General features: G+C 40.4%; 1 protein-coding gene across 5 annotated transcripts in view; it reads right to left on the bottom strand.

Annotated features, from left to right (window-relative positions):
* PLCL1 (phospholipase C like 1 (inactive)) overlaps window positions 1–22232 on the bottom strand; it is a 397143-nt gene that overhangs the window by 365435 nt on the left and 9476 nt on the right. For 2 of the 5 annotated variants that reach the window (XM_070799971.1, XM_070799975.1), the window contains exon 1: window positions 7542–8290. In XM_070799971.1, the coding sequence (XP_070656072.1) occupies window positions 7542–7784 (243 nt within the window). In that variant the 5' untranslated portion in view covers window positions 7785–8290. Of the gene's footprint in view, window positions 1–7541; window positions 8291–8702; window positions 8807–20401; window positions 20474–22232 lie in introns of those variants that run through there. The other 3 variants (XM_070799984.1, XM_019974509.2, XM_070799997.1) reach the window with 3 other exon arrangements.

Here is a 22232-nt window from a genome sequence, read left to right as displayed (position 1 = left end):
AGCAACTAACACTTTCACTTTTCACGCTTAGTCTAGTACAGATTTAGCACATTTTAAAAGACTTTTGAACAAGTCAGTGTGAAAGAATTAAGAAAGCAGATATTATCTTTCAAAGGTATTTTGAATACAAAGTTGTATGGTTAAGGAAAAACATAATATCCTTGCCAGTAAAAGGCATGCTGCTGCTGCCACTGCTGCTAAGTCGCTTCAGTTGTGTCCGACTCGGTGCGACCCCATAGACGGCAGCCCACCAGGCTTCCCCATCCCTGGGATTCTCCAGGCAAGAACACTGGAGTGGGTTGCCATTGCCTTCTCCAGTAAAAGGCATACACTTTCACAAATTCACAAACAAATTAAGAAATTTTGGGGAACTAAGTGCACTTATTAAAATAGTTTCGTTGATATATTGTTTCATTTTGGATGGACTGTATTGTTTTCAAAATTAACTTGCCTTTCTTTCTGGAGTGATAATGATAATATAAATAATGATTACTTTCTACTCATCACATACAATCCTACTTGTCTCAAAATAATGCTGCTAAGTCACTTCAGTCGTGTCCAACTCTATGCGACCCCATAGACGGCAGCCCACCAGGCTCCCCCGTCCCTGGGATTCTCCAGGCAAGAACACTGGAGTGGGTTGCCATTTCCTTCTCCAAAATAATGCTAGATTAATTATTAGTGAGGTTAGTTATAATGGTACTGTGGAAAATAAACTAGATTATATCTCTCTTACACATCCACATAAAATGCTACAGATTAAACTACAAATCAAATTCTAATTTAAATCCAAGGGACTATTCCAATATTTTGTCACATTATTATTTTGTTGCCATCAAATGTTAGCTGAAATACACAATACATTGGCCAAGACTTAAGACAGAATGTTGTCATTATAGAACTTGACCATTCAGTTCTAATTGTTTTTATTGTATATTATAATTTATTAATTACAATAAATTCTGTCTATCATAACCTTCATAGTAAGTAGGATACCGAGATGAACTGGGATGCAAAGATAAATGTGCATGCATACATACTAAGTTGCTTCAGTCATGTCTGACTCTTTGCAACCCTATGGACTGTAATCTGCTAGTCTCCTCTGTCCATGGGATTCTCCAGGCAAGAATACTGGAGTGGATTGTCATACCCTCCTCCATGGGATCTTCACGACCCAGGGATCAAACCCTAATCTCTTATGTCTCCTGTACTGGCAGGCAGGTTCTATACCACTAGTGCCACCTGGGAAGCCCTGCAAAGATAAATAAGATTTGAAAAAGCTACAAATATATCTTTTTTTACATCATTAGAAAACATCAAAATATGAAATTATGTAGAACTGACAGGTTCCATTGCAACAGGTTTACTGATTTATTATTACCCTAGATTGGAAGTGCAATCAAATTATTCTCTCCATCTAGTAATCAATGGTTCATTTACTAGTGGTGAGATCCCAATGGAAAACTCAAAAAGGAATTTTACTCCTGCCTCTTAGTCATTTTAAGTTGATAATTTTTTTAATGTACAATTTTATACAGGTCTCATTTTAGATATTGATCCTGAAAATGGAATTATGTTTAACATTCACCATTATTAAAACTGAACAGTCACTGGGGGAGCAGGAATTACTGCCGTAATTCTTTCTTTGAATTACTCCCCAGCCTACTGCCCAACCAGTTGCTCCAACATTACCTAGAAGCATTAATGGAGTGTTTGTTCTGTGGTACCAAAGGTAAAATCAGCTGTCCCCAATGTCATCTCATAATAGCCTGTGGTACCTAAGGTCTTATTTGGAAATATATGTTCAATTGACATTTTACTGTACAAAATTTAATTACCTGTTTACTCTACTGTAAAGGGGGAAAGGCTGAGAAAACAATTCTTCAGTCTTAATTGCAATGTATGTTTAGCCTCTCACTGGCTATGCAATTAACTTCTACTTTTTAAACCTTAATACATTTTTCAAGAAGGAAAAAAATTCTTGTAAATTCTGATAATAATAGGAAGCACTAATCAACAGGTACTTCTAAAAGTCTCTCATCAAAACAATACAGGGTTCTTTATCTAAATTTTATTCTGAATTCTCTTGAGAGATGCTGTAAGAAATCACATCAGAAAGGCACTACTATGAGAAACAACCACTTCTAAGGTGAAATGTGACCACATTTCTATGGAAATTTCAGGAAAATTAATACTCTAACTGAAGTTACTGGCACAACAAAACAAATCCATGCAAGAAGTTCAATGCCATTTATGAATCATACCTCAGGAGGGGCATCCACAATGGAAACCACCAGGACACACTTATGGCCAGGTTGTTTATCTAACATTTACCCATAAGTTGATTTTTCAGAACTTTTAACATATTTCTACAGGCAAAAGAGTCTATAAATGCTGATTAATTCCCATGCCAAGTTACAGAAGCCTATTTAACTTATAGTGTGTCTAAAATTTTTGAGTTATTTCTCAATTATACTTCATTCCCTTCATAATTGTCCCTATAAAAAAATATTTTCAGAGCTCCCACACAAGATCCCTTATTTCATTATTCCTCTAGAGTAATACATACTCCTATGCACCATATAGCATGGGCTTCCCTCATAGCTCAGTTGGTAAAGAATCCACATGCAATGTAGGAGACTCTGGTTCAATTCCTGGGTCAGGAAGATCCTCTGGAGAAGAGATAGGCTACCCACTCCAGTATTGTTGGGCTTACCTTGTGGCTCAACTGGTAAAGAATCTGCCTGCAATGCGGGAGATCTAGGTTTGATCCCTGGGTTGGGAAGATCCCCTGCAGAAGGGAACGGCTACCCACTCCAGTATTCTGGCCTGGAGAATTCCATGGACTGTACAGTCCATGGGGTCGCAAAGAGTCTGACACAACTGAGTGACTTTCACTTTCACTTTTACCATGCCCCATAATGAGTCTAAAAGAGAATACAATCCTTTACAAACTGCTGCGTGAGAAGGGGAGAAGTGGGTCAGGCATAAAAGAACAGGTGTGACCTTCATATATTGACAACAAGTAGAACATCTGCCAAGCTTCTCTGCCTTTCAAAGCACAGTGCAGGCCTAACAAAATGACCAAAGACAAGAGCGTCTGCAATCTCTTTCTGACTGAACTCAACTGAAAGTTGCTCAGTCATATCCAACTCTTTGCGATGCCATGGACTGTCCATGGAATTCTCTAGGCCAGAATACTGGAGTAGGTAGCCTTTCCCTTCTCCAGGGGATCTTCCCAACGCAGGGATCGAACCTAGGTCTCCTGTATTGCAGGCAGACTCTTTACTAGCTGAGCCACAAAGGAAGCTTTCTAGAGTCATCCATTTCGAGTTGTTCTGAATTGGAGAGGTGAAGCAGAGAAAAGAGAGTTTACCCACAAACCTTGGAGCCCAAGAATTTGCCACTTTCTTAGATGTTCACGTTACTTCTAACCTAAAATGTGTTCATGGATCGTGGCTCTTTCTGCATCTGAGAATCAGCATGAGACCACAAGTTTTCAGACATGGGTATGAATCCTGACTCCACATTGTATCAGGAGCTCTCCATGCCTCCTTTCTCTACTTCAGAGAGTTTGCTGTGAGGATTAAGTGATTATAATGTATGAAAGCTCCTAGTTTAGTACCTGACTCACATTAGGCAGTACTTCATAAAAGTGAATAAAATTTCCCTTGCTCCTCTGAGGAGAGCCATAATTTTGATATGGGTCAGCAGGTACCCAAGGAGCATCTTTGAGGCTGCAGCTCAGAAACCCACTACATCAGCCCCACAATCACAATGAACATGACAGAATGAGACCGGCCATGATATAAGAAACATGGACAACATGGAAGTCACTACTTTAGCTGCTTCAGTGAACATCTCAGCACCTCATTTCCAACTTCTGTCTTCAACCCACACACTTATGCCCATGGGATCCAAGTGATAATTTCTTCTCAAGAGTTCATACTGAAGTAGAAGCAGAAGGAAATGGGAAAAAGTAGGACTCTTCAATACATTGCATATAACGGGAGATAAATCATTTGCTTTTTTTTTCCTTGGCTTTGCAGTCTGTGAGATCTTAGTTCCCTGACCAGGGATCCAATACAAGCCCCCTGAACTGGAAATGTGGAGTCTTCACCACTGGACCACCAGGGAAGTCTCTCAACTATTGAGAGACTTATTTTAAAAGTCTTGCTTTAAAAATATGCTATTTTTAAAACATGTATGTACCTCAATTCCCATCATCTATTTGGTGGCCAGAAGTTTGTTCAGATTTTTTGTTACAGCTTATGGACAAACCCAAGTGAACTTTTTGGCAAACCCAATAGTATAGGGAGCAAACAATTTCTATTATAGAGTAATACTGATAAACTACAATCTAGAAGCTAAATATTTTAAATACATAAATTTTATATCAATACCAGATAGTTATTGGTCTAATTTCTTAGGTAGAAGTATATTTGAAAGTACAACAGTACCTAATTACTAGATATTCTCAACCCTGCAATTAACTAAACTTGTCATTTTAAACCAATGTCATAAAGAAGCAATTAAGATGGAGTTTATATAATATTGTGGTATACAACAATACACTTACCAAAAAACATACAACATTTATAAATGTCAATGCTGTACAAAAAATTACATAGAAAAACACAGGGGAAAATGGACAGGTTAAAGAGAACATAGTTTAACTCTCACATTAAATTTTTCAAAATTTAGAACTGGGCATATAACGGAAGAAACATAATTCAGTAGAAAGACTTTCAAAAAATGTGTAAAGATAAATACTATTGTTTTCATCAGCTCAGAAGGAAATTGTTTTCTCAACTAAACACATGTTTTCACAAATTAGGGAGGGCAAATTTACTGAAAACATTCCTTCTATTAATATACAAGACAGTCTGTTTTCTGGCATGCTAGAGGAATGCAGTATTCTGATTTATCTACTATTCAAGTTTACAGAAAATTAGCAGTCAAATTAGAATAGAAACAATACCCTCAACTGAGCTGAAAAGAATTTGATATTTGATGATTCACAATCTTTCAGTGGCTCAGAGTTATGACCATGAATATCAATTATCACTGTACTAAGGCTATCTGGAACAGCATTTAATAGTTAGATTAATATAAAATGTACTAAAGCTTTCTTTTTGTGTATGTTTCAATGCCAAATAAAAATAACTCTTGGAAAAACAACAAAGAAAGCAATTTTTTCTCAATAGAGAAGCATGTACTACTTACTTCTTATGATCTAGACCTTTTTCAGAAACTCTCGTTTTTATTGTGCTAAAGTGCACAAACCATGGAATGACAGATTCTGAGATGTCCTTGATCTCAGAGGAGGAGTGAAACAGAACCCATCACCTGTCCCTTTCCCCACTGGAAGATAATGAAGGCCTCTGGGAATAGACCCCAAGGACCAATGACCTACAGGTTATCCTTGAAGATTAACAGATGCATCACAATGACCTTAGACAACTCTCCAGACATCAAAATGTTTGGCGCAAGTCTGAATATATAAACCCTGTAAAAACTCTAGCCAAATTTTATTACATAAATCAGTAGCATCAGTAGCTCACCACAGATATATACAGATACACATGCTTATATATGGAATATTTCTGGAAGGGTACACAAGAACATGTTAACAGCTACTGGGGTGGACTTTGTAAGTGGGAATGGGGAGTGGCTGGGAGTTTTCCCTTCAAACTCCTTTGCAACATTTGTTTTTATCATATGCATATATTAATAATTTTTCAATAAAGCTAACTGATAATAAGAATTCACTTCATATTCTGGTATCTTTAATTTTAAATGGCAATTATTAAATGTTTATTTTACTATTAAATAGGGAAAGGATTAAGTTGCTATTCCGTTGCCTCCTTCCTTTTTTGTCACAAAAAGAAATTTCAAAACTAAACTGGCACCATTACTCAGCAAGGACCCTTCCAGGAATATCAACCAGCACATACAAAAATTTTAAACTTACCAATTTAGCTGCAAGAATTTATATACTCCTTACACTCTGTTACTTTCATTTCTTTTACAACAAAAAAAAGCCCAATGCTTTTTATGATGGTATATTTTAAACTATCTTGTGGCTATTGTTTTCACACAACACATGTAGTGTCTACATCTTAGGCTTCAAAATGTATACTGTCTACAGTGGGCTTTTTTAAGTTTCAAAATAACATGCTTTCTGATCTATGGGTTAAAGGGGGCAGGGGCAGGGATCATTTCCTTTTTCTCCAAATTCATACCCAGAAGAGAACACTCCTCTTCACATAATCTAAAAGTCACAAAATAATAGAAACTACTACAAGTCATTTGCAACTACCACCCACTCTTCTTTTAATATAGAAATTTCCCTGTTTGGCTCTAAACTTCCATGTGTCAGTATTGGGGAAAAGCCTAAACCATACTTGGAGCTAGCTGGATGGACTGTGGGAACAGTCTACCCACACTGGCACTAGGAGTTCCAATTTAGAGCTTGAAAAAGAGAAACGTATTGTGTGATGTATACACAGCTTCAACCTGAACAAGGGTTTTGAAGGTATTAATACAAGCACATTGAATAGTAAGTATGGATAGTTCCAAGTCCATCCTTCATTTTCATCTTTGGCTTATTTTTATATGGAAGCAGTTTCATACTGAATGTTCTTCCAAGATCAATTTTAATGTCATGTACTCAAGATTATGTACTCACGCATTTATGCTAAAAGGCCCTCTTCCAAAGCCTGTGGAAAGGTTCTGAATTCCAGGAGACCTTATACCGATGTCATGAACCCAAGATGAAATCTCAAACAGGAAGCAAGCCCCAAGTGGAAGGAAGACAGAAAGAGACAAGAGGAGGGATGAGGCTAGCCAAACGGATAAATAGAAACCGTGACTGGTAGTTGAAGGGTCGGGAAGCATTCTCCTGGATGTGGTGGTAACCACGAGGACCAGTGGTGATGCTTGGTGGATTTACTGCTTTCCGGTTACACTATCTGCACAACTCTAGGCTCCACCTTCGCTCTTTACTTTGCCTACTTTGCCGCAGGGTCCACTGAAAAAAGCCTGCCTACGAGGAAGGTTCACGCTTCGTGAGATCTCGAGACAGTTTGAGCCTCGAAGATTTGTATGTTTTGTTTTTTGGGTTTTTTCCCACTTGAGGGTAAACTGTGCGGAGAAAGCTAACTTTTCGTTGGAGAGCAGTGCACGACCTTCCCGCAGGTCTGCATTTATATTGAGTTCTGCCTTCCTCCTTACATCAATGGTTTAGAGAAACTTTCATAGAAAATGAGGGAAAGCATCCATCAAAACGCAAAGGCGCAGAATGGAACTTTTCCTCTGCGGTGAGAAAAAAAAAAAAAAAAAGTCACTTCTGCTTCTCACAGCCAAGAGCTGAGTCTGGGAACCTCCGGACAAGGAAGGAAGGTTTGGTAATGAAGGACACTGGAGAAAACAATGCTAAGCCTGCGATGCCTCCGGACACCGTACATCCTGCCCCAGCCCCACGACCCACCCACCGCCCACCCACAGCCAAGCTCCCGGGGCCGCGCGGCCTCGCTTACCTTGATGATGCTGCTGCGCCGAGGGGTCGCCCGCGCAGCCTCCAGGAGGGCGGCCTCACTGTCCGCCGGGGGCCCCGCAGCTCCGGGCAGGGCGACCCCACTGCGACGGTCCCTCCACCGGCCCCCAGGGGCCGCCGCCACGCAGTCCCCGGAGGTGGCATCCGGGCCCACTCGGGGGTCGTCTTCGCTCCCGGCCGCGTCTGGCGGCGCTGAACCCTCCCTGCTGGCTGCGCCCTCGGCCATGGCCGAGCGCGGTTCGGACTCCCCGCGGGGAGGCGGCACGCCCGGCAGCGAAGTGCAGCCGCTGGGCACGGGTGCGCTCCTGCACCGGGAGGCGGCCCGGCCAGACTTTGTTTCACCGCCCGGTTGCGGCGGCGGCGGCGGCGGCGGCGGCGGTAACTTTCTGGAGAGGAGGCATCTCTCGAGTAGAGACGTCCGCGGGCTTTGGTCCAGGAGGCCGGCAGTCCGGCGAGGGGAGGACGGCGGAGAAGATGTGAGCAGGAGGGAGGAGAGACGACAAGGAGAGGGAGGTGTCCGAAATGTGATGCACACGCCCGCTCTGCGCCAGACAAAAGGCACCGGTCGCCTGGCCGGGCGGCCGCAGAGGCCGGGACGCGTGCGGCCTGAGAAGGGCTGGAGCCCGGCGACCGCTGCCCGGCGCACCCGCCACCTGCCCAGGGACCGCGATGCAGCGGCCCCAGGAAGTGCGGCGGCGGCGGCGGCGGCGGCGGCGACCTCCACTCCGCTCTGTTGTGACAGGGAGGGAAGACTTGTTTTGACAGCCCGTGGGGATTGGCAGGCGTCTGGGCCTCTTAGGAGCCTCGCCTCGCCGACAGGGGGTCGGCCCGACCAATCCCCACTGCGGAGGGGTGTGCCCGAGCGCGAAGAATGGAATGTGTTCTCTAACTGGGAGCCGGCCCAGCCGGGCTCGTGTACTCGAGTGGGGTGTGAGAGCACGCTCGCGTGTGCATACATTTTGAGAAGTTTAGATGTTCGACACGACCCTGGAGATGCAACAAAATCGGGGGGTGGGGGAGAGGGGAGGGGAAAAGAAACCTTCATTTGCAAACAAAGCAATTTGGAAGAAATGGCGTATTGAGTGTTACTGTCAGTGCCTTTGGGGTGAGTTCAAACCATCAGGGGTTAACTGCAGACTCTCACCTTTAGAAGTTAAGTCCATGCAGAGATAAACCAGGGTTTACTGGAACCCTGTTGTTGGATAATTTGCTTCAGGTTCCATGTAAAAATCTTCAGTTCACTCTGCACTGTTAATAAATGACAAGGAAAGGGAATTAGATAACATGAGGGTAATAGGAAACAGAACCAACTAAATCCATGTAAAGAATGACTCCTCACAAACCAAATACAGGATTTGTTATTGTTCAGTCACTCAAAGGTGTCCGACTCTTTGCGGCCCCACGGACTCCAGCACACCAAGCTTCACTGCCCTTCACCCTTTCCAGGAGCTTGCTCAAATTCATATCCATTGAGTCAGTGATGCCACCCAACCATCTCGTCCTCTGTCGTCCCCATGAGCAGTATGAAAAGACATATAGGATGCATGTTGGCTAAGTGCAAGGTGAGGTAAGGGATTTAATCTCTATCCCAAAACACTTGATAATGAATGGTTCAACTTCCTCTCTCTAGAAAATCCTATGTAAACATATTTTGCTCATTTCCAGCAAGTTAGCAAGCAAGAGATATCCTTGAATGATTCATTAAGGCACAGAAATTATCCACAGAATTCTCCGATAGATGAAAAAAGGATGGCTCTGAGATTCCCTAGTAAGATTTGGTATAAGTCTACAAGCAATAAATGCTGGAGAGGGTGTGGAGAAAAGGGAACTCTCTTACACTGTTGGTGGGAATGCAAACTAGTACAGCCACTATGGAGAACAGTGTGGAGATTCCTTAAAAAACTGGAAATAGAACTGCCTTATGATCCAGCAATCCCACTGCTGGGCATACACACTGAGGAAACCAGAAGGGAAAGAGACACGTGTACCCCAATGTTCATCACAGCACTGTTTATAATAGCCAGGACATGGAAGCAACCTAGATGCCCATCAGCAGATGAATGGATAAGAAAGCTGTGGCACATATACACAATGGAGTATTACTCAGCCATTAAAAAGAATACATTTGAATCAGTTCTAATGAGATGGATGAAACTGGAACCTATTATACAGAGTGAAGTAAGCCAGAAAGAAAAACACCAATACAGTATACTAACGCATATATATGGAATTTAGAAAGATGGTAACAATAACCCTGTGTACGAGACAGCAAAAGAGATACTGATGTATAGATCAGTCTTATGGACTCTGTGGGAGAGGGAGAGGGTGGGGAGATTTGGGAGAATGGCATTGAAACATGTATAATATCATGTATGAAACGAGTCACCAGTCCAGGTTCGATACACGATACTGGCTGCTTGGGGCTGGTACACTGGGATGACCCAGAGGGAGGGTATGGGGAGGGAGGAGGGAGGAGGGTTCAGGATGGGGAACACAGGTATACCTGTGGCGGATTCATTTCAATATTTGGCAAAACTAATACAATATTGTAAAGTTTAAAAAAAAAAAAGCCTTTCTGCATCACTACAAACAAAGCTAGTGGAGGTGACGAAATTCCAGTTGAGCTATTTCAAATCCTGAAAGATGATGCTATGGAAGTGCTGCATTCAATATGCCAGCAAATTTGGAAAACTCAGCAGTGGCCACAGGACTGGAAAAGGTCAGTTTTCATTCCAATCCCAAAGAAAGACAATGCCAAAGAATGCTCAAACTACCACACAGTTGCACTCATCTCACACACTAGTAAAGTAATGCTCAAAATTCTCCAAGCCAGGCTTCAGCAATATGTGACCCATGAACTTCCAGGTGTTCAAGCTGGTTTTAGAAAAGGCAGAGGAACCAGAGATCAAATTGCCAACATCTGCTGGATCATCAAAAAAGCAAGAGAGTTCCAGAAAAACATCTATTTCTGCTTTATTGACAATGCCAAAGCTTTTGACTGTGTGAATCACAATTAACTGTGGAAAATTCTGAAAGAGATGGGAATACCAGACCACCTGACCTGCCTTCTGAGAAACCTGTATGCAGGTCAGGAAGCAACAGTTAGAACTGGACATGGAACAACAGACTCGTTCCAAATAGGAAAAAGAGTACGTCAAGGCTATATATTGTCACCCTGCTTATTTAACTTATATGCAGAGTACATCATGAGAAACACTGGGCTGGAAGAAGCACAAGCTGGAATCAAGATTGCTGGGAAAAATATCAATAACCTCAGATATGCAGATGACACCACCCTTATGGCAGAAAGCAAAGAAGAACTAAAGAGCCTGTTGATGAAAGTGAAAGAGGAGAGTGAAAAAGTTGGCTTAAAGCTCAACACTCAGAAAACTAAGATCATGGCATCTGGTCTCATCACTTCATGGCAAATAGATGGGGAAACAGTGGAAACAGTGGCTGACTATTTTTCTGGACTCCAAGATCACTGCAGATGGTGACTGCAGCCATGAAATTAAAAGATGCTTACTCCTTGGAAGAAAAGTTATGACCAACCTAGACAGCATATTAAAAAGCAGAGACATTACTTTGCCAACAAAGGTCCATCTAGTCAAGGCTATGGTTTTTCCTGTGGTCATGTATGGATGTGAGAGTTAGACTATAAAGAAAGCTGAGCACCGAAGAATTGATGCTTTTGAACTGTGGTGTTGGAGAAGACTCTTCGAGTCCCTTGGACTGCAAGGAGATCCAACCAGTTCATCCTAAAGGAGATCAGTCCTGTGTGTTCATTGGAAGGACTGATGTTGAAGCTGAAACTCCAATCCTTTGGCCACCTGATGAGAAGAGCTGACTCACTGGAAAAGACCCTGATGCTGGGAAAGATTGGGGGCAGGAGGAGAAGGGGATGACAGAGGATGAGATGGCTGTATGGCATCACTGACTCAATGGACATGGGTTTGGGTGGACTCCAGCAGTTGGTGTTAGACAGAGAGGCCTGGCGTGCTGCAATTCATGGGGTCACAAAGAGTCAGACACGACTGAGCAACTGAACTAAACTGAACTGAATATTAGAATCTATGTTAAATCTCATTTATAACATTGTTATTTTTAATTATTAATAATTTTATAATTTGCGATGTTACTTGTTCCTTTGACCAAGAACAGGAGAAATTCTGCAGCCTTTAGACTCAGAATGTGTTAGAATATCAGAATTTCAGAGATACAAGGAGATGTAGAGATCATCTAGCACAGGCCTTTTTTTTTTTTTTCCCCCCAAATGAGAAGAAGGTCCAGAAAGCTTTAATTTCTTGTCTACTAGTTAGCAGGAGCTGAAATTAGAATCTGCCACTTAACTCCTCCAGTAATCTCTTCACTACTTTATCTGGCTCCTCTGGGGCTGCAAGAAGCCAGAACTGGATGAGGCCCTTGGGAGTTTTCAGACTTGACATTTACCAACTTTTAGGGAAGACTGAGAAGGCTTCATTTTACCTTTTCTTTAAATATAAATGCAGCCTACTAATGAATGTACCAGATTAGCAACCTCTGGTTATAGATCAACACCACCCTCTAGTGAGATTCTGAGAACTGCATCATAAAAGCAATGGATTTTTCCTTTTTTTCTCAGATGAAAAATACAGGAGAGAAAATTCAATGTTTCCTTTCAACCGATCTGCCCTTATAACCCATGTATGGATGTGAGAGTTGAACTATAAAGAAAGCTGAGCACCAAAGAATTGATGCTTTTGAACTGCGGTGTTGGAGAAGACTCTTGAGAGTCCCTTGGACTGCAAGGAAATCAAACCAGTCCATCCTAAAGGAGATCAGTCCTGAATATTCATTGGAAGGACTGATGCTGAAGCTGAAACTCCAATCTTTTGGCCACCTGATGCGAAGAACTGACTCACTGGAAAAGACCCTGATGCTGGGAAAGATTGAGGGCAGGAGGAGAAGGGAACAAAAGAGGATGAGATGGTTGGATGGCATCACTCACTCGACAGACATGAGTTTGAGTAAGCTCCGGGAGTTGGTGATGGACAAGGAAGCCTGGTGTCCTGCAGTCCATGGGGTCGCAAAGAGTCAGACACGACTGAGCAACTGAACTGAACTGCCCTTATAATCCACAGACTAAAGGAAGGACGTAAAAGGGCCACCCACATTTAAAACGATCATGGTGGTGGTGGTTTAGTCACTAAGCTGTAGCCAACTCTTGTGACCCCATGGACTATAGCCCTCCAGGCTCCTCGAGCCATAAGATTTTCCAGGCAAGAACACTAGAGTTGCCATTTCCTTCTCCAGGGGATCTTCCTGACCCAAAAATCGAACCGGAGTCTCCTGCACTGCAGGCAGTATTGTTTACCAACTGAGCTACCAGGAAAGCTCATAAAATGATCATACATGTCCTTTGCCTTCATAAGAAATATTGTTACTTGCTATACTCACAAACTGAATAAGGAAATGGCAACCCACTCCAGTACTCTTACCTGGAAAATTCCATGGATGGAGGAGCCTGGTAGGCTACAATCCATGGGATTGCAAAGAGTCAGACACGACTGAGCAACTTCACTGACATACTCACAAATATAGCCTATTTTAAGCTATCACTGTTTTTCTTTGATATTCAAGTATTATTATGTTTCATTTGAGTCTTTTACAGTTGCTTTCAGAGCTTCATCTTTCTGTTTCCCTAATAAAAATTCCATTTTGGGGTTGTCCTGAGAAATGTAAAACTGTGGTTATCTCTATCTTGTTCTACAATATTAATATATTTCCAGGGATTTCTGATGTAAATCATTTGTGTATATGACCTTAATAATATTTTTGATATCAAAATTAGTGTCACTCTACTAATTTTTATAGTCAGTGATCTTCAAAAAAAATAAACTAGAAAGTATAGCAAGCAGTGTACAAAATTTTTCTTGTTTCAACCAGATAATGTCCAGTTATTCTCATCTCTTTTCTCCCTTAACAGCATTCTGTCTTAGCCTCATGTGAAGGCAAACATGCACATACACACACTTCTGAATCTCTGCTCTGAGCATCTGTTCATAAAGACTGTTGTCTATATATTATGTTGTGAGAATACAGTTGGACCTTGATCTAGCAGATTTCACTCTGTGGTCCTCTAGCATAAGCTCAGAAGGCTTCTCCTGATATTCATATTTTCAGTTAAAAACTAAAAAGAACTCTCCATTGAACCTGCTCCTACCCAGGCACAGATTCTACTCTGTGGCCCCACTGGCAAGACTGAGAGAAAGGTTAACCAGGTTCGTTTAGGTCAGCAACCATAGCCACATTCCTACACCTTCATTAAAAAAAGAAAACTCTGCACTATCACTCACTTTTACTATCACTCACAACTCCTGCCATCCAATCTTTCACCAAGTAATGTGACAATCACTTGATGGGCAAATTGGAAGCTGAGTGGGAGGGAATGGCGGAAGGGATGTGAATAAGAATCATAAATTGTCAATTCAAACATCACCACCTCAGAGAAGCCTTCTCTAACCACAAATTTCAAGTTGCCCCTTCAATCTCACACACATACTATGTTATGCATATTACTCAGTTTTGTTTTCTCATAAGATTTTATTACTGTAAATAAACAGTCCTGTCCAGGGAATTGTTTCTCTATATAGTCTGTCACGCTGCCCTCCTGTCTCTGCCCCACAATACAATCTTCATGTGCATTAAGACCTATTTTATTCATCGCTGTATTTCTAGCTCCCAGAACCATGCCTGGTACAAAGTGTTTAGTAAATACTTGTGTACAGAATCTTCACCTTTGCAGTCCTCTCACTGAATAAAACAACTGCTTCTGATAAAGAAAAATGGCTCTGTCACTAAGAACTTCTTATCATTAAGGATCCTAGAATTCCATTCTAGGGCAAAAATCAGAGCAGATCCAAAACAAGCAGTGGCAAAATTAGAATAAACTGGAGTAACATGAAATCGAGAATTGGACTGAAAAACTGATGGGAACCTAGCCAGATCCAGCAAACCTGAAAATACCAAGCCCAGAATCAAAGACCAGATATGTCAAGGTAGTCCTTCTAGTTCAGGTTAGCCACTCCAGAACTGTGGGCCTAAGAAAAATCCAGTGAGAATAGTAAGACTTTCCATACATTACCAAGAAATCACATTTGGAAGGAGAACTTATAATTTCTTTCTGTTAATATGGACCAGATAATCCTCAATGAAGAAATCTTCTCTCCACTCTACAGATAAGGAAACTAAGGGTCAAAAGAGTCAATTCACTTGCTCAGAGTGACAGAACCAGGATAGGAGTCCCAGACGACTTTAAAGCTTGTGGTTCTTCCTACTACACAAGGGTCTCCTAGCATACAAGTCTCGTGATGGTCCTAGAGACTTTACCTATTCTGAAGAACCACTCCTTCAAAACTGGAACCACTCACATTAGGCACAATTACCTCTTCTCTTAATATCAGCATTTTAGGATTTTAAATAGCTGAACTAGAATTTCATCACCTTTACTAACTCTGTTCATAGTAATGCTTCCTAAGACCCATTTGACTTCACACTCCAGGATGTCTGGCTCTAGGTGAGTGACCACAGCATCATGGTTACCCGGGTCATTAAGACCTTTTTTGTACAGTTCCCCTGTGTATTCTTGCCTCCTCTTCTTAATCTCTTCTGCTTCTGTTAGGTCCTTACTGTTTCTGTCCTTTATTGTGCCCATCTTTGCATGAAATATTCCCTTGGTATCTCCAATTTTATTGGAAAAATCTCTAGTCTTTCCCATTCTATTTCTTTGCCTTGTTCACATAAGAAGCTTTCTTATCTCTCCTTGCTATTCTCTGGAACAGTGCACTCAGTTCGGTATATCTTTTCCTTTCTCCAGAGTCGACTCATTGGAAAAGACCCTGATGCTAGGAAAGATTGAGGGCAAAAGGAGAAGGGGATGACAGAGGATGAGATGGTTGGATGACATCACTGATTCAACGAAAATGAATTTTAGCAAAGTCAAGGAGATAGTGAAAGACAGGGAAGCCTGGCATGTTGCAGTCCATGGGGTCGCAGAGTCGGGCACAACTTAGCGACTGAACAACAACAAAGATGCACTGAAATACAAGTACAACATTTTCAAATAAGCCACATATATCTTTATATTCAGTTACAGAATTCCCCAATACATGTTAATCATTTAGATTTGTTAGAAAAAAAGCGATTTGTAGGGTAATTTGTAGGGAAAATATTATGGTAGAGCAAATAGATATTAGTTTTCCAGATGGCTCAGTGATAAAGAATCTGCCTGCCAATGCAGGAGATATGGGTTCGATCTCTGGTTTGGGAAGATCCCCTGGAGAAGGAGATGACAACCCACTCCAGTATTCTTGCCTGAAGGTAACATAGACAGAGGAGCCTGGTAAGCTACAGTCCATGGAGTCACTAAGAGTCGGACACAACTGAGCGACTTCACTTTCACTTTTCACTTTCAAGCACTGGAGAAGGAAATGGCAGCCCACTCCCGTGTTCTTGCCTGGAGCATCCCAGGGACAGGGGAGCCTGGTGGGCTGCATTTATGGGGTCGCACAGAGTCGGACACGACTGAAGCGACTTAGCAGCAGCAGCGGCGGCAGCAGCATGGGGTCACAGAGTCGGACATGACTGAGCAACTAAATAACAGCAGCAAAATACATGCTAAGTCAATAAAAGATAATCAAAACTTAATATAACCTCTTAAAATTCAAGATTTTCCTTTTCTTGACAGGCATTCCTTCATCCCTTATATTTTAGTAATTAAAACATAAAAATCAACTAATTTTATTTCTAAGTACAAGGATACTCCATTTCATAATAACAGTACTACAAAAATGAGAGCTCCCTAGTGGCCTAGTGGTTAGTATTCTACACTTTCACTGCCTTGGTCCTCGGTACAACTGGTTGCAGAACTGAGATCCTGCAAGCCTCACAGCAGGAAAAAAAAAAATCAGTTGCAAATTGTTTATGATAGGTCTAAATTCGCCAGTTTAATAAATCTTCCAGGTACTGAAAGGCAATAAATATCAATATTTAAGACATCACTAATTACAGCCAATATTCTTCAGGGTCTGATGGCTGCTATTTCATCCAGGTGTTGGAAAACCTTTTTTACCTGCAGGAGAACAGAATGCCCAGGTGTTTGTCCAATAGCACACCCCCTCAGGAATCACTCCATGTAGATTCTGAGGCTAAAGTACACTATCAGGAGCCACAGGCCAATCATCTGGGAACAGCCTCTATGATCAGGGCAGAGGTCATTTAAAAATAGACAGTGTTGATTTATTTCCTATGTATTAACTTACTTTGACATGGATCCTAGAGTTGGAGCTCAGGTTGTAGTTATGTTCCTTACTGATACAGAAGCCACAAAGGCATTTACAGAAATTATCACCAGAATGGCACCAATGATGCCCCTGGGAGGACTTGTATCTCTTCTTTTACCTATTTTATTTAACAACTTGAGACTTTTCTATGTATGATTTTATAATATAGGCCTCTTCAAATCAAACACACTCCTGATGTCTGACACTTGCCATGTAGGAATGAACAAAGGGTAGGCTTCTTCTCTCTCCCACCTAAATCTAATTTATTTGCATGTGGTAGGGGTTCTTCCTCCAATTTCACCAAGATGTGAAGTTTATTCAAGCTTGTTAGTATCATAGGACTCACTGGAAGAAAATATAGAGTCGTATTTCTTTATACTCTTTTCCTTTGGACACAATAAAGGACAGAAATGGTATGGACCTATCAGAAGCAGAAGATATTAAGAAGAGGTGGCAAGAATACACAGAAGAACGATACAAAAAAAGATTATCATGACCCAGATAACCACAATGGTGTGATCACTCACCTAGAGCCAGACATCCTGGAATGTGAAGTCAAGTGGATCTTACGAAAAATCACTATGAACAAAGCTAGTGGAGGTGATGGAATTCCAGTTGAGCTATTTCAAATCCTAAAAGATGATGCTGTGAAAGTGCTGCACTCAATATGCCAGCAAATTTGGAAAACTCAGCAGTGGGCACCGGACTGGAAAAAGTCAGTTTTCATTCCAATCCCAAAGAAAGGCAATGCCAAAGAATGTTCAAACTACCACGCAAGTGCACTCATCTCACACACCTTAGCAAAGTAACACTCAAAATTCTCCAAGCTAATTTTCTATAGTATGTGAACCGAGAATTTCCAGATGTTCAAGCTGGATTTAGAAAAGGCGGAGATCAAATTGCCAACATCCACTGGATCACAGAAAAAGCAAGAGTGTTCCAGAAAAACAGCTACTTCTGTTTTATTGACTATGCCAAAACCTTTGACTGTGTGAATCACAACAAACTGTGGAAAATTCTTAGAGAAGGGAATACCAGACCACCTTACCTGCCTCCTGAGAAATCTACATGCAGGTCAAGAAGCAACAGTTAGAACCGGACGTGGAACAATGGACTGGTTCCAAATTGGGAAAGGAGTACATCAAGGCTGTATATTGTCACCTTGCTTATTTAACTTATATGCAGAATAGATCGTGCGAAATGCCAGGATGGATGAAGCACAAGCTGAAATCAAGATTGCAGGGAGAAATATCAATAACCTCAGATATGCAGATGATACCACCCTTATGACAGAGAGCAAGAGGAACTAAAGACCCTCTTGATGAAAGTGAAAGGGGAAAGTGAAAAAGTTGGCTTAAAACTCAACATTCAAAAAACTAAGATCATCATGGCATCTGGTCCCATCACTTCATGGCAAATAGATGGGGAAACAATGGAAACAGTGAAAGAATTTATTTTCTTGGGCTCCAAAATCACTGTGAATGGTGACTGTAGCCATGAAATTAAAAAACATTTGCTCCTTGGAAGAAAAGCTATGACAAACATAGACACCATATTAAAATCAGAGACATTAGTTTCCCGACAAAGGTCCGTTTAGCCAAAGCTATGGTTTTTCCAGTAGTCATGTATGGATGTAACAACTGGACCATAAAGAAAGCTGAGGGCGAAAGAATTAATGCTTTTGAACTGTGGTTTTGGAGAAGACTCTTGACAGTTCCTTGGACTGCAAAGAAATCAAACCAGTCAGTCCTAAATGAAGTCAATCCTGAATATTCATTGGAAGGACTAATGCTGAAGCTGAAGCTTCAATACTTTAGCCACCTGATGCGAACAACTGACTCATCTGAAAAGACCCTGATGCTGGGAAAGATTGAATGCAGGAAGAGAAGGGGAAAACAGAGGGTGAGATGGTTGGATGGCATCACTGACTCAATGGACATGAATTTGAGTAAACTCCAGGAGTTGGTGATGGACAGGGAAGCCTGGTGTGCTGCAGTCCATGGGTCAAAAAGAGTTGGACACCGCTGAGTGACTGAACTGAACTGATGATATATTACTGTTATACTTATTTTATTAATCTTATTATGTCTTTGTTATATCCTACCTCAAATCTTTTGGGAGCAAGAAGCAGAGTACAATATTTAAATAAGCAGAAAGTTATAATGCATGTTCTAAATTAAAATATAAAACAAGAGTAAAAGTATGCTGTCTTTTGTAAACATTTTCATTTCAATTAAGTTTTCAGGTGTATAGCTCTTTGGTTTAGCACAAGCTTATGTGCTTTATAAAAATGAGGAACTTAGAATGTGAATACATTGCTTTTTAAAAATCCACTTGAGAAAGAGAGAATATATGTACACCTATGGCTGATCCATGTTGATATATGCCAGAATCAAACACAACATTGCAATTAACCTTCAATTAAAAATAAAGAAAAAAATTTGCTTGAAGCCAAATGTCTAGTGAAAGCTCAATTGCTAGCATTTGCTCTGTCATCATCCCCTGTGAGAATCTCATAGTTCCCACCCTCTTTGACTCACATAGGTCACCATGGATACAACACCTCTACCCTTAACCCACAGTGGAGGAGCAACAGCTGTTGCACTGCACTTGGGAATTTTGCCATTCTCTCTTCTATATAAAATGTACTGGTGAAACTGTTCAGATAATGTCACAACTGTTTTCAAAAGATTAGAGGGGAAAACATGTTAAAAGAATCACCTGAAATATTGAGCAATAGCAAAGGACTAAAATTTAATTTAAACTGTAAAATGAGATAACAAGCAACAAACATAGTATAATACTATAATTACTGTAATAAGAGGTTACAGAGTTTTCTTTAAAGTCTCTCCTAGCCAAAATGATTTTTCAATAACTAAATTCATAGCTGCAGAGAGAATTTATTTGGAAGATTCTTTATGAGTACATACTTAAACTCTGAACAAAAAGTACGAAACACTATTACTTTCAGACTCTCGTTTCTAAAGAAAGGAATACTTTTCTAATGTTTGATAAACATACTGCTGTGAATTCTAAACTTCAGAAAAATAAAATATGTGTATAAAATAGCATTTTACCATTCCATCTACCTTAATTCTTCCTATATGCACAATACAAATTAAAAGAATTTTAGTTTGTGTTTTGAAAATATAAAAAATAGTCTGTGATCTGTGATTGAAACTAAATGAAAATAAAAAGATGTGTTTCTTACCTGTGGATGAGAAACAAGCACCTACTGAATTATAAAAAATATTTTCTCTTTTTTCTCATCATTAATTCCCTTAACTCGCCAATCATTAATAACATTCATTAGTATGATCACATACAAATACTTCATTAATACTCTTTGTCATAGAGCAGATCATCCTATTTCGGGAGATGGTCACTGATCCTTCCCTGTGGGAGCATTAATACAGCCTCATCCCATTCACAGGAGGCTCAGCCATGTGACTTGCTTAGGTCAGTGAAAGACGAGTAGAAGAACACTTTGTGTATAGAAGTTTTATAGCTAGTATGTACTTACCACGGGTTCCCCAGCGGTTCAGCAGTAAAGGCTGAATCTTGAAACTGGCATGGAGCAGGAGCTGAAGTCAATCTGCAATGAACATGAAACATGAGCAAGAAAGCAACCTTTGTCATAAGTCCCTCAGATTTGGAGGCCATTTGTTACTACAGTAGAATCTAAACTCCTGAGTGATACAGACACATAAGTTTATCAAAGCCCTATTCTTTTCATGCTGTTGGCTCATTTGGCTGATACTGTTTGATCTATGTAACAAATAAACATTCTTGGCATCTATTAAATCTGCAAAACTAAAAAATGTTGTATATTTCAATAAAATTTGTATGGTTATTTCCATTTCTGTGACATATTCTTATTTCTTTCCTGCAAGCTGTATTTTGCCTTTCTTAAGAAATTTAGAAATAATAGCATAAATGTGATCTTATGAATGTTTTGGTACAATTTTTTAATCTTCTTTTACCTGTCTTGCACATTGCTCTTCTCCTCCACCTACCCAATCCTCCCACTCCTTGCAAGATAAATTAGCAATCTAGTATGCATCTTTCCAGCTTGGATTTACATTCATATTTGTAGATATACACATATAAATTTTATCATTTTTTGGATCACAAAAAAGCAAGGGGAGATATTTTTATACATACTCATTTGAAATTTCCTTTTCTCACTCAATAATACCTTATAAGGATCTTACCACTGCTTCCTCAGTATCTACAAATTCATTCTGTTAAATAGATGCAAGATTGTCCATGGTATGTATATATCATAATTAATTCAGGCATTGCCCTTTTGTGGGTATTTGTTTCTAATTCTTCATCACTATAAACAACATTGTAACAATCATTTTTGTACCCATGTCTTTATGAATTAATCATTTCATTTCCATAAGATAGATTCCCAGGAGTAGAATTTTGAGTCTAAGGGTATATGTATTTTATTATGTTAATAGGTAATGTCAGATAGATTTTCCAAAGAATAACAGCACTTTATATTCCATTCCAATGGGTATTGTAGCTCTCATTAATTTCTGCCTCTTATGGTACAAAATTATATTCCATTGTTATCTTAATTTGCACTTTTCATATTTAAACATCATTTCAATGTTTCTTGGCCATGTGGACTTAATCTTTAGTGAACTGTCTATACATGTGCTTTGCCTAATTTTCTATTGGATTGAATGCCTTTTTCTTCTCAGTGTGTAAGTTAGATGTCAAACAGAGATGCCACACTCAGATTCTTCTTCAATAAAGGACTCACTTTCCAGCTACAAAATGTGTGGTTCACTGATAGCCTTCAGATGTCCAGTTACTCAGGGTCCACCAACTTCTGATCCATGGTCTTGTTCTTGAGGAAGCCCCTTGCCAATGACTGAGTGAGGCATTGATAGCTGAGGACAAGTGCTTCTTTTCTTTGGGCCATCTCCAGCCGATGGCCCTGGACATTTTCACCATGACAGAACTCTTCCAACAGGCAGTCATTGCTCCAGAGCTGCCCCATGGCTGGTTGAGATTTTTTTAGGTCTATATCTGGTCTCCTCCTGCCAGATAGGAGGTAGACCTACCTCCTGATCCTCCTTTTTTCTTCTACTGTGTTATTTTCCAATAAACCTCTTGCACCTCAAACTCATCATGCTTCTCAGAAAACCCAACCAGCGTATTACAGATGTTACCCTTATTACATTATCTATTTATTGACTTTGTTTATGGTAGTTTTGCTTATACATTATGCTATTTTCATTTAACCAATGTGTGTCTTCTCAGCATTGGTTAAGAAGACCTTTCCAACACCTAGATTGTACATGTAATCTCCTAATTTTTTGGTTAAGATTTTTATT

Source organism: Bos indicus, chromosome 2, assembly GCF_029378745.1.
Source record: "Bos indicus isolate NIAB-ARS_2022 breed Sahiwal x Tharparkar chromosome 2, NIAB-ARS_B.indTharparkar_mat_pri_1.0, whole genome shotgun sequence".
Lineage (NCBI taxonomy): Eukaryota > Metazoa > Chordata > Mammalia > Artiodactyla > Bovidae > Bos > Bos indicus.
The sequence above is the reverse complement of the archived record's forward strand: the minus strand, read 5'-3'. Positions and strand labels throughout refer to the sequence as shown.